Consider the following 12,058-nt stretch of genomic DNA (forward strand, 5'->3'; position numbering starts at 1 on the left):
GGGCCAGGCTGCAGCCACCCACTGCAGCCCCCCCCATCCTTTGCACGCACACAGGCGCACACGCACATGCCTCCCGCCCCCCTTTAACTAGGACAGCCCCCATTGTGCTGGTGGGGCTGGCAGAGAGTAACTCGGAGGCCCAGAAGGGAACCAGGCAACGCCTGGCACCTGCCCGAGATCAGCCCCTCGGGAACTGCACCTCCCCAGGCCTTGAATTAGCAGGGCTGCAGCTTATCCTTGGGGGCTCCTCCAGAGTAGCGTGCAGAGGGGCCTCCTTGCAGGTCTGAATCCCAAAGGCCCGTGCCCAGGGGTTTGCTTTATTGCTTCTGATCCTGCTTTCCTGCAAGACGAAGCAGAGTGTAAAAAAGTAGAAAAGTGAAAAAAAAAAGAATGAAACTTAAAAAAAAAAAAACACCGTTTAGAATACATGGAATAGGATGTCCTAGTTATACACAAAATAATGTCATAAATGGTGAAAAAGGCATGTATTTTGCAAGTTATCTTTTGCTCCCATTTCTGAAAGCCAAGAGAGGGGAGGCGGGCAATTGAGGTTCTGCAGGGGCCCCTCTCAACACCCAAGCAGGTGCCTCAGGACACCTGGCCTGAATTGCTGGTGGTGATAAGGGTGGGCCACCACAGGTTGAATTCCCCCAGAAAGACCACAGGATTATCTATAGGGAAGAGCAGTTAGCCACTTCATACCTGTACGGCAGTGTTTCTCAACCTTGGCCATTTAAGATGAGTGGACTTCAACTCCCAGAATTCCCCAGCCAGCCAGCCACCCTAACCCTAACCCTAACCCTAACCCTAACCCTAACCCTAACCCTAACCCTAACCCTAACCCTAACCCTAACCCTAACCCTAACCCTAACCCTAACCCTAACCCTAACCCTAACCCTGCGTGGCTGGCTGGGGAATTCTGGGAGTTGAAGTCCACTCATCTTAAAGTGGCCAAGGTTGAGAAACACTGCCGTACAGTATGTGGCAATAGACTAGTCACCGCTAATTCTTGCCAAAACTGAAACTCAGCAACCGTGGCAGCTGGTGAACACTGCACGATTGTGCCAATGTCTGCCCTTGCCCTTGCCACCCCCGGAGGTCCAAGATCAACGACTGTGGCTAAGAGCGTAGCTCCTTCCTGCCCAGCAGCCGTGTCTGGTTTTCTGCAGACCGAGCGCCACTCCGTCTCTCAGGACTTCATTTCAGCCGATTCCCCTTCAGCAACTCACTTGGCAGGTGAGGAGGAGGACAGGGCTGGGAGCTATCTCCAGATGGACACTCCAGACCCCCAGGGGACATCTTCCCAGCCTTTGGTGTAAAAGCTAAAGCATGTGGGTGTCACCGTGAGGAGAAATCGCCCCAGCGCTGCTTTCTGGAGGCAAACTGGGAAGATGGGCCATACCGTGACAATACCTTACAGTATCTACCGTCGGATCCTGCTCAGAGCTCCTTTCCTGCACTCACACATGTCCCTACTCCCCGTTGTTCCTCCAGAGGCTTCTGGAAAGCCCACAAGCAGAAGTGAAACCAGATTTCCCCCTTGCTCTTGAGTCTGAACGTAGGAAAATCACCAAGGTCGTTCCAGGCCACCCTATAGCTCTTTTCTAAGCTGGACCCAAAAGGAGGACTAAATGACAGGATGGAGCAAGGATCTTCTCTTCCCTCCACTGGCCTGACGCGGGCATCAGGTGCCACAGAAGATCTTCTCGAGGCCGCCCTGCAAGATGAGGGTACATAGATGTGTACTCCCACCCTCCAGGAGTGCCCCGGTGCCCTCTCTGACCCCATGGGCATCTTCTCCATTGTGTGGGCACCACGTGTGGCCTTCCATTCTTCCTGCTATGTCACTGTCCTCTCTGATGCGCCCCACCCTAGAGCTCATTACAGGAAGCTGCCAGGATCCACTGACAGCAGCCATCCGTCAGAACTCATGGGAAACTCCTTGGAGCTTAGATGTGGCCGCAATGTCTCATGAAAGCTCTGCCTGGTTTCATCACATCACATCACAGCCCAGGGCCCATCCCCTGGGCTCCCAGGCACTGACCAGCCTCCCTGGAAAGACCAGGGGTTGCTGAGCATTGCACACACCAGAATGCTGCAGGAGCAACCAACTGCTGGTGCCCAGCAGGTGGAGCGGAATCTCCCTGGCACATCCTAATCGCCTCGGTCGGTTGGTCAGTTCAAGCCTGCTTTCGGAGCCCGCAGCTTCCTGGTTTGCATCGGGGGACCAGCCGTGACACCTGATCCCTTGCAATTGTGCAAGAGCAGAGAGTGCCGCTTGCTCACCCAGGTGCCCGTCTCCTCCTTCCCCTCCCCTCTGCCCTCCCTTCCCCTCTGCCAGCCACACCTGGGAGAGCTTAAAGCTTGGCCTGGGCCAGGCCGGATCCCACACCTTCCTTCAGGCAGAGCCACCATGATGCCCGGGAGCAGCCGCGGTCCCCTCCTCCTCTTCTCCCTGGTGGGGCTCCTCTCTACCTGTGCTCAGGAACCAGACACAGCTGGACGGAACACCACAGGTGAGTGGAAGGGCCGGCCCTGCCCTGCCCAGCCTCCCCGGGAGATGGAAGGAGGCCTCTTCTCCGGCCCTCCACAGCAGGCCTCCCGTGGCCGGGGTGGGCTGGGGATGGGATTCTACGGGGCACCTGGGTGGACAGAAGGCCCTCCTCCACTCCAGCCCTTCTGTTTGGCAGCAGTGGGGGGATGCCCCACAGCCCTGGCAGGGGTGCCCAGTCACCAGGTGGCGCCTGCGGGTCAGCTTCTCTCCTGGGCCTTTTCCAGCGGTTGCCGAGAAACCTGGCACCTGTCCCAAAGCAGAGTTGGAGCCGCCCAGTGGGAACTGCACAGAAGAATGCCAGACCGATGCCAGCTGCGAGGGGAGCCAGAAGTGCTGCCAGACAGGATGCAGAACTTCTTGCCAGATCCCAAACGGTACCCCCAATGGTTCTTGCCAGGCTCCAGCTGCTCTTCCTGGTTGAATTTGGTTACTAAATCAACCAAATTCTAGCTTTGCACAAGACGCTGAATCATAAGCTGGCAAATGGCCTGAACTGGTGCCATGTGCTCAGGCACACTCACTCACCCCTGAACACAGAAACCACCATGGGCGATGTGACTGCAGGGATGAGGTCTTGGCCTGGTCTGGGGAGGGAGGGCGGCCTCGCGCTCCGCCTGGGTGACGGCGTTCTCTGCGCTGGCCGGCTTAGATAACCACCCGCCTCCCCCAGCCCCGTCAGGATTCTGTGGCTCACGGATCCAGTCCCAGCCCTGCTTCTGTGCGCTTAACGGCACCTCCGAGCAGCTGGGTTTGCTGGCCTGCCCTCGTGGGGGCTGGGCACTGTGGGACCCTGTGGATCCGTCTGTCTCCAGGGCCTTCCGGGCAGCGCCTGCTCCCGGAGGCCTTTTTAAAGGGGGAGGGGGGTTGCCCTGAGCTGCCTGCTTGGGGCCTCTGGCGCTTCTCACGAGCCGAGCCGCTGGTTCAGAATGGCTCTGTTGGGATCTGAGCAAAGAGGGGGCCGAAAGGGGTCATTTGGGTCCCTTAGAGATCTCCTCCAGTGAAACAAAGTTGTAGGGCTTGATGAAGGATCAGATTTGTACTTGATGTACACTTGCATTTGTTGGCGGGGGGATATTCTCTACGAGTGCTCACTGTGGGCGGCAGAACTGGCATTCAACAAGGAGAAAGCGGGAGGCGTGAGCGACAATATTTATAAGTTTTACGGCAGTCAATAACTAGTCTAGCTTTATTTAATTATGGCTGGCAAGTTTATCCTGCTTTTTAGACAGTGGCCATATCCAGGTATCTCCCACCTCCTTTATGTACAAAAAGGTGGGCTTTGCCCTCCAGCTCACCAACTCAGAGGGGGGAGGGGAGGGGAGGGGAGACGTCTCCAAGGCAGCCCTTGTTCCTGGGGGGTGGGGGGGGCTGTTCTTCCCTTGCCAGTGACCTGATCTGAAGAGCAGCAGTGGGAGGCTTGGGGCTGGGGGGTGGGGCCAGAGGGCCCTGCCACCCCTTCCTCAGTCCCAGGCAGACGTGTCTGGAGCCCAGAGGGGCCAGCGTCAGGGAAGAGCCCGGCAGGCTCCTTCTGGAAACGGCCGGATTCTGCCGGCCACCGTGCCCTTCCTCAGGACAGCCGCTGCAAACTCCCCGTGGTCCTCAGCTGCTGGACAAATGCCTTGCCTGCCCAGGACCCCAGGACAACCCCAGCCAGACTGCCTGGCAAGGGCGAGGCCATGCAGTCCGTTGCCAGAACTGCGAAGGGGTGGGGGGTGGTGGTGAAAAGGCAGGATTGAAGCTGCACCTCAATGAACATGAAAACCGTGCGGGACTTTAACTGCGCCACCTGGTCTGTTTTGACCACGCTCAGCAGACCCCCTGATAGCCGCCGTCTGTCTGGGATCCTCGGGTGTGGGTTCCTGCCCTGCGCAGGAGGTCGGGCCTCTTGCCCTCAGGCCAATGCAGTCTCTTCCTCTCATTACGTTAAGGGTATGTTCTGAATCCACTTGATGGATTGATTGATTGATTTTATTGATTTATCAAATTTGCATGGCTGCCCGTCTCCCCAAAAACTGACTCTGGGCGATGTACAGCACTGTTAAACTAAATAATGGTGGTAGCCTGGTTCCCTGGCACCCAGTGTTCCAGTTTTGCCCCATACTCTGCTTCTTCTCCCTCTTTGGTCGGTCAGTGACTGCCGCCCTTCTTCTCTTCCCACAACCCCCCTCCCCCCGCCCGGAGCTGCTTCTCCACAGGCGCAAGCAGGCGTTGGGGGCATGGGTGGCCCAGATGCTTCTGGCGTGCTTCCACCAGGATCTTCTCAGAATCGGCAGGCCCTCTGCAACTGGGTTCCCCTCTCTTCTTTCCAGAATTGCCAGGCTCTTCCTGGAACGCCGTGTGCTTCCTCTGGCACAGGGAGAGGTCTTCTCCTGGCCTGAAAACCCGGCCAGCCACCCTTTCTTCGGGCTTCTCAGCTGAGTCAGAGCTGGGCTGGGGGAACGCAGCCTCTGGATTGTCTCCAGGCCTGTGTTTTTCCTGGGCGTGTTTCTCCGGGGCTGACTCTGGTTTCACCTGCATTCCTACCCAGGCGAGAATAAGGAGAAAAACATGACCCGGGGATGGAGGGGGGGAGAGAAGCTCCCAAAGGGCCTGGCAGGAGGACGGCAACACTGGGGCTGGGGCGGGGAATGATCTAGACCAGTGGAGGCTGCTCTCCTGTTCTGGGGCCTCAGGAAGCACTTAGGTCGTTCTAGGAAGCTGGTCAGGAAGAAAACCGTCCATGGTTGGGCCTCTTGCTCTGAATACTTTCCCCTGGCATGGAGGAAGCGCTGCCGGAAGCAAGAAACAGCACTGAATCACCTGCCACAAATCTGCGGAGAAGAAGAGGTGAGAACAGCCATCTTCTGCCAAATCAGAAAGCAGCTAAGAAGCCATCAGGTAGCCTGCCAAGAAGGTGATAAATGGGGGGGGGGGTATATGAAGCAGGTGGAATGTACCCCCCCCATGTCCAAAGCATTGGCAGGGCCTTGAGTGCCACAGTGGCAGATGAAGCTTGCATCCCCAGAGGATTGCTCCACCTGGGTTGCTTTCCTTGGTCTCCCAGATATGTCAACCAGGCTCCAGAAGAGGGGACGAAGGTCCAGGGCGAAGGTGCCCAGAACGTTCCTGGAAAGAGCACCCGTCCACCTCAGAGTTGCTTTCCTGACCCGCTCGATGCCAAGGAAAACCTGCAGCCAGGACGCCCAGAAAGAAGGCACCTGGGAGCTAGCAGGGTTGGAAAGGGTTCCCCTTGCAGAGCATCTTCTGGCCCCCTGGGTGGGACTGGGAGAAGCCACAGCGATGACTCGTTGAGCCCGGGCCGGAAAGGCATGGCGCGGAGCCAAGGCTGCCTCCTTCCAGGAGTTGCTAACCGAGTCCACCAGCCGAGGGAGTGATAACTTGGAGACGTCTCGACTGAGGCTTGCAGGGAGATGGATGAGGACTCTGCTGCTTGAGGCAAATCAACAGTCCCCAGTCCTGTAGATTGTTTGGAATATACAGCGGTGCTCCTGAGCATACCAAGATATGCAGCTTCACAGCCCTCACTTCGTGCCAGAGGAGGCTGCAGCTCCACCTTCTGACCCCAGGCCTGTGAGCCTTTGTTCGTATTTCTGTAATCCAAGGATGAGCTCTTGAGATGTTCCCTGATGGCCCTTTGGAAGTTGTGGGAAGGTGCAGGCGCTGCAATGCACTTCTGGGGCAGAGGGGTTTCTTCATGCAAGGGGCTCAGACACGGTCGGCGCAACTCCAGTGTCTTTTGTGAATTCTTTGGGGCCGCTGTTCCCTAGATGGCCTGGGGAGGAGATGTCCAGGAGATGCGTTCTGTTCCCTGTGGAGCAAGGGAACTTCCATCACCTGGAAGACGATACCGGGGCAGGAGGTGGCCTTGATGAACCTGTCTTGCTTGAGTTCAGCCTCCTCCTTTCCATCCAGACCCCTACAGCTTTCGGGCCCTGACTCGGGACTTCCACCACATCGCCGGGGCAGCCTGGGGCGTGATGCACAGTTGAGTGTCCTCAGCATATTTTGATGACATCACCCTCTGAACCAAAGGCTGGCCTCCCCCAGTGTTTTCATGTCATTGTTAAAATGAAGGGGGGAGAACCAAAATCCTGGGGCACTTTCCAAGGGAGAGGCCTTTGGGCCAATCTGTAACGATCTGTCACCTTCACCTCCCAGTGAAAGAAACTCTCTGTGAAACCGACGTAGGTTCAGGCTAAAGTTCATTTATTGAGAGGGAGCGTACAGGTCCCAAGCGTTGCTAAGACTAAGCCCATGCACACCAAAAAGCTACTTTTCCCCTTTCTTAGTGCACCCCCCTCTTGCCAGCCTTCCCGGTCTTCTTCTCCTTCGGAGTGGACCCACCGTAGCACAGGGCCCCCAACCCAGCAGAGCGTCAGGAGGGATGCATGACCGATGGTACAAAGGCCACCAAGAGGTCTTATAAGATCAGAAGGGATATGCTTCCCACATCATCAGCAAGGAGACCATTGTGATTTCTCTCCCATATCAAGGCCAAACTCTGACTGAAGGGGGCCCAGATAATCTGCTTCCTCTAGGGTGCTCCATAGTTGCCTGCCCACTGTCACCTGAACAACCTTCCCTAGAAAGTTGATGGTTCAGTACGGCTGGAGCTAGTGGCAGCTGTGGCAAGGCGGCCTTTTGCGTAAGTAGGTCTAGTGCACCAGCTGTGTCCCTTCCTGAAGTGGCCAGATTTGGGGATGCTTCTCCACACCTTGGCTTCAGCCAGTCTTGTCTCTGGCAACACGAGGCATCTCCTGAAAACTGTTTGGAAGTTGCAATTCATGCAACAAGCAGCTGCTTGCAGGGCAGTCCAAGGATCACACCTGCCCTCTCCTGAGTGATCCGTGGTGGTTGCCAGAGCCTTGCCAGCACAACCTAACAAGGGCTTGGCTGTGTCAGGTGCCCCCTCTCCCTCCCCAGCAGGGTGTTATTCAGAGTGGCAGGCGAGACCTTGAGTTGCCCCTGCAGATGCTGAATGGGGAAGAAGCAGGCTGGGCTGCCTCTGGGGTCGAGGCAGCCTTCTTGCTAGGGTAGGAAGTCGCCAGGTTGCCCCCAGCCCTACTTTTACACAAACTGCCAGCCTGCGGTGGGCGGTTTAAGGCACAATAAACCCAGTGTGCTGAGCCCGGGCCAGCCTGCGTGACCTCAGCATCTGGAGCACACAGCAAAACAGCAGCTGCAGGGAGCAGGCATGAAAAGCTCTGAGTCTAAAGAGCTGGTGCCATACCCAAAATATGCTCCTCCAGGTGTAAAAACCTGGGCGGTGGCACTGCCTTATAAATCCCTCTTGGCTATTCTCCTACTGCAGTTCCTTCCTGCTTTTTGCAGCTCCTTCGGATCAAGATGCTCCTGGTTTTTCCTGGCCGGGACTTTGCAGGATCCTCCAGGGGTTGTCTTGAAACAGCGGACGCAGCTTCTCCCACTGACCTTGACCGCTTGCTGCGCCCACAAGCGGCAGAGCCCCTGAGATCCTACCCGGAGCGTCATCAGGAGATCCTCCCAAGGGCTCTTACAGGCTTCCTCCGCTTTCCCTGATGCCCCCTCTCAGCAGGGACCTGTCAGCTCACCAGTTGCCCTTCTCTTCTTGCAGACAAACCTGGGTCCTGCCCAGTTTTGAGCCAACCCATCCCACCACTGGGTGTTTGCAGAGACACATGTAAAACGGATTCGAACTGCGAAGGCAACCAGAAGTGCTGCAAGAATGGCTGTGGGAATTTCGGTTGCGCAGCTCCTGTTTCCTGAGGTGAGCATCTTTCAGACATGGGCTAGGCGTGGAAGGGAATGTATCTGGGTGCAAAACACGCCCATGCCAGAGAGTGGAGAGTCCCCTTCAGGCAGTCTGGCCTAGCAGAAGCTCCTCTTATCTCCCCAGGCAACGTGCTATTGATGGACACCAACCTGAGCCTGGGCCTACCAGCAGAATGCCAGACGGGCCACGGGGTGCCGAAGGAGGCAACCCTCCCCAAGGGGAAAGAGGGTGAGGGAGGAGGGAGCCAGGGACATCCCCCGCCGGACAGGGGAAGCAGGGAGGGGGCGGGCTGGCTGGAAGGAGAAAGGGAGCAAGGCACGTGGCCCAAAGCTTCAAGGCACCCAGAGCGGAAGGTGCCTTTGCAGCACCAGCTGCGTTACACCTGAGCAAACACACCCATGTTCAGCCTCTCTGCCAGTGAGAATGAAAAGTCTGGATTTATAGATGGGTGGTGCATCTCCCCCTTGACACAAGCCCCTGCGCCTCTTTCCTCAACAAGGACTCACCTGCACAGCTTCCAAGCAAGGGATCGACCCCCGCCCTTTATTTCCATTTGCTGTCTGGCTGTTTCCCCCCAAATCCTCCCTGTTGCTTGCTCTCCTCTCCCCTTTGAAGGACTTTCCGCAACAGGGGAAGAAACCCGCTTTGGCCCTCTTGCAGAGGGGCTGAACAAGGGTTGTCTCCTGCCTCCCTTCAGCTTCCCCCAACGAAATCCTGAGCAGAGTTTTAAGCAAGATTTGGAGGTTCACCCCTGTAATCCTTTTTCACCTCTGACTTCTTGGGGAATGACGCACTACGGTGGTTCACCTGGCCTCTTTCACAGGGTTTTATGGAATGTCCAGACAACGTCCCGATCCATTTCCTTTCCTCCTGCAGAATGCTTCAGCGCCAAGACCCACTTTTGCTCTCCTTTGCTCTGCAGATGCAGCTGAGACCCACAGAGCAGCTCAGGCTGGGGAATCCAATGTCTCCCCCGAACCGGACCCTGAAGAAACGACCGTGACGCCCTTGAGCCCCTTCCACCCACCCCCCAGCCAGCCCTCCGTGCCGGAGACCCCACCCCGCCCTTTCGCAGTAAAACTCTCACCTCACACAGCAGCCTCCGACTCCTCTGCTTTTGTGCCGACTGCTTTGCCTCCCTCCCCGTGGGCAGGCAGGGCCCCCTCCTCCCCTGAGCTATGGCCACGGGAGGGGGAGAGAGAAGGATCAGACCCCTCCCCTGGCCAGCTCCCCCCCCCATCCTCTCTTTCAGAATGGAAGGTTGTGCCCAAGCGTCTCAAATGCGGAGGAAAAGTAAAGCCAGCTCGTGACTGGGCTCCTCCGGCCGATTCAGAGAGCCTCGACCTGTGATGGAACCGAGGCCAGGCAGACGACAAGGAAGGCGGGCAAAGGTTACGGATGCCCTGCCTGCCCTGACAGCACATCTGCCTCGCTGAACCTCCTCTTCCGGGGTGGGGGAGAAGGAAGGGCTCTTCCTATGGGGCCACGGACGAAGGGGAGAGCCAGGGAGAAACGCTCTGACACTCGGGAAAGCGGAGCCGAGACCAAGAACCAGGAGGGAGGCCCCCTCCCCGGCGCCCTTCATGGCCAAGTGGATAAAACGTGCCAGAGTTAGTGCTTCTGGAGCGGCATCTCTAACATCGAATTGTTGGCCACGGGGTGACCAATTGGTTGGGCCCCTTTTTACCCGGTGCGAGAGAGGGCCACATGACACACAGAGCAGGGGGAGGCTTGCCCGCTTTGTTTCTGTACAGAAGCAAAGGGGCGCCCTCGGGACCAAAATCCAAATCGAGCGCGCAAAGGGGCGCCGTCCAGAGCTTTCTATACATTTCACTAAGCGGGTTACGTTCACCACAATTCTCATTGGCTAAAACACCTCCATGGGTGAATTACATCATGCACATGCGTACTACAACTGTGTACCCCATAATAAGCCATGAGGGGGGCTCAGTAGCATCTCATGTTTACTCCCAGGGGAGCGTTTTTTACTATTGTAATGAGGCAAAGGGTACTACAGTTCAACTTTTAACTAGTCACATATCAAATCCAGCCAGAACAAGCCGAGTGACGCAAGAAATCCCGAACACACAGACACAAACCGCTCCCCGTACGCCAACAGCCCGTCGGGCCCACAAAATGAACAGCAGGTTGAAGGCCTTTCCCCCAGCGTCTTCTGGTCCAGCCCTCCTGGAGGCAACAGGGCCACTCTGTCTTGCGGTTACCTATGAAGCCCCCTGGGGCAGAGGGCCTGGATACCCGAGAGCCGTTGGTCCCGTCGTTTCTGCCCACCCGGGACGCTCACGGCCCTGCCCAGTGCGTGCACTCCAGTCCCCTCCATTAAGCACTGCCATCTGGGGGGACCTAGAAGCCTGCCTGCTCTGTGGGGGCCCCACCCTCTGGAACAGCGTCCCCCCCAGAGAGAAGGACGGCGCCCTCTCGCCCGGGGTTACGGGAAGCTTTGAAAACCTGGCTTTGGTCCCAGGCCTGGGGTTGAGGCTCATGAGCTGTTCAATGGCCCGTTTTGTTTTGTTGACTTCCTATCTATTAAATTTGAGCGGTTTGGCGTAGCGGTGAAGGCATCCGGCCAGAAACCGGGGGACCCTGAGTTCTAGTCCCGCCTGGACACAAAGCCAGCTGGGGGACCTTGGGCCAGTCCCCCTCTCTCAGCCCCAGGAAGGAGGAGGAGGAGGAGGAGGAGGCGGCCAGGGCAAACCCCTTCTGAAAAACCTTCCCAAGAAAGCTGCAGGGGCCTGTCCAGGCAGTCTCTGAGAATCAGACACAATTGAATGGATTAAACAAACAAATAAAAGATTATTTTAGTCTGGGCTCTCTGTTTGATTTAATGTTGTTAGCTGTTTTTATGTTTTCTCTAGTTTTGTACACCACCCAGAGTCCACTGGAGCTGGACAGCCAATAAATTTAAACAAATAAGTAAACGTCCGCCCAAGAATGGTTGGAGGACTCTAGAAGAGGCTGTCTCGAGGGGGTGCTGCCAAGAGGGCCCCCTTCTGCCAAACTCTGAGCCTGTCTCCGTTACAGGGACCCCTGGGAGGCAGTGCAGGGCCAGTTCGTCCGTCCTCGGGACTCATCAGACGTGGGTAGCCAGGGGTTATTCTGTGGGGCTTCGACCCTTGACTGGGAACCGAAGCACGGGCACTCGCCCTTCGCGGGACGGTACGCAGGAGCTACCCTGGGCCTGGCGCTCAGCGCTGCTGCAGAAAGGGGTTCCCAGAGCCCCTCGTCTGCCGCTCAAAGCAGGGAACGGAGGAAAGGGCCACGCTGGCCCACCCCAGGCCCAGCATAAAAAGCAGAGAGACTGATTTCTCCAGCCCATTCCCAACCCTCCCCCCGGGTCTCTCCAGGGGAAGCTCTGGGAACGGGCGGCTCTTGGCGGCAGGGAGCTGCCGATCGCCGCCTGCCAGACGGCTGGGGCTGCCCAGATGACGGAGAAGGCGCCTGGCTTCGATCTCGGCGCCTTGATCCGGAGGCGCCGAGCTCGGGGCGAGAGGCGCCGCGGGTGTCTCGGGGCGCGAGCCGCGGGGCGGGCTGGCAGCTGATCGGTGGCTCTTGGCCCACCGGCCGCCCGGGCCGCTGCCTGGACAGCGGCCGGGAGCGGCGGCAGAGGAGGCTTGGACCTGTCCTCTTGGCGGCGCCGCGAGCAGAGGCGACCTTCGTTCCCGCGGCTGCAGCGTCCGTCGCAGGCCCGAAGAAGGGAGCGCGGCCGTAGGACTGCGCTGAGCAGAGAGGCGAAG

At 57.7% G+C, this 12,058-nt stretch overlaps 1 protein-coding gene across 1 annotated transcript; it reads left to right on the plus strand.

The window, feature by feature from the left end:
- Nucleotides 1–2,172: 2,172 nt before the first annotated feature.
- On the plus strand, nucleotides 2,173–9,429 carry LOC103066264 (waprin-Phi1-like). The gene is made up of 4 exons (XM_007443740.4): nucleotides 2,173–2,516; nucleotides 2,779–2,928; nucleotides 8,148–8,300; nucleotides 9,229–9,429. Exons 1-3 carry the CDS (start codon nucleotides 2,414–2,416, stop codon nucleotides 8,297–8,299), a joined length of 405 nt encoding a protein of 134 aa, XP_007443802.1. The 5' UTR covers nucleotides 2,173–2,413; the 3' UTR covers nucleotide 8,300; nucleotides 9,229–9,429.
- Nucleotides 9,430–12,058: the final 2,629 nt, after the last annotated feature.

The sequence above is a fragment of the Python bivittatus genome, unplaced genomic scaffold (genome assembly GCF_059951505.1).
Source record: "Python bivittatus isolate LINGU-HERP-01145 unplaced genomic scaffold, Pbiv_v1 ctg000700_np1212, whole genome shotgun sequence".
Classification (NCBI taxonomy): domain Eukaryota; kingdom Metazoa; phylum Chordata; class Lepidosauria; order Squamata; family Pythonidae; genus Python; species Python bivittatus.

Bases quoted from the DNA above. Each gene is read 5' to 3' on its own strand.
- LOC103066264 (XM_007443740.4), top strand. From the start codon at position 2,414: ATGATGCCCGGGAGCAGCCGCGGTCCCCTCCTCCTCTTCTCCCTGGTG. The intron at 2,517-2,778 runs GTGAGTGGAAGG...GGCCTTTTCCAG, and splicing joins AGCTGGACGGAACACCACAG to CGGTTGCCGAGAAACCTGGC. The intron at 2,929-8,147 runs GTACCCCCAATG...CTCTTCTTGCAG, and splicing joins TTCTTGCCAGATCCCAAACG to ACAAACCTGGGTCCTGCCCA.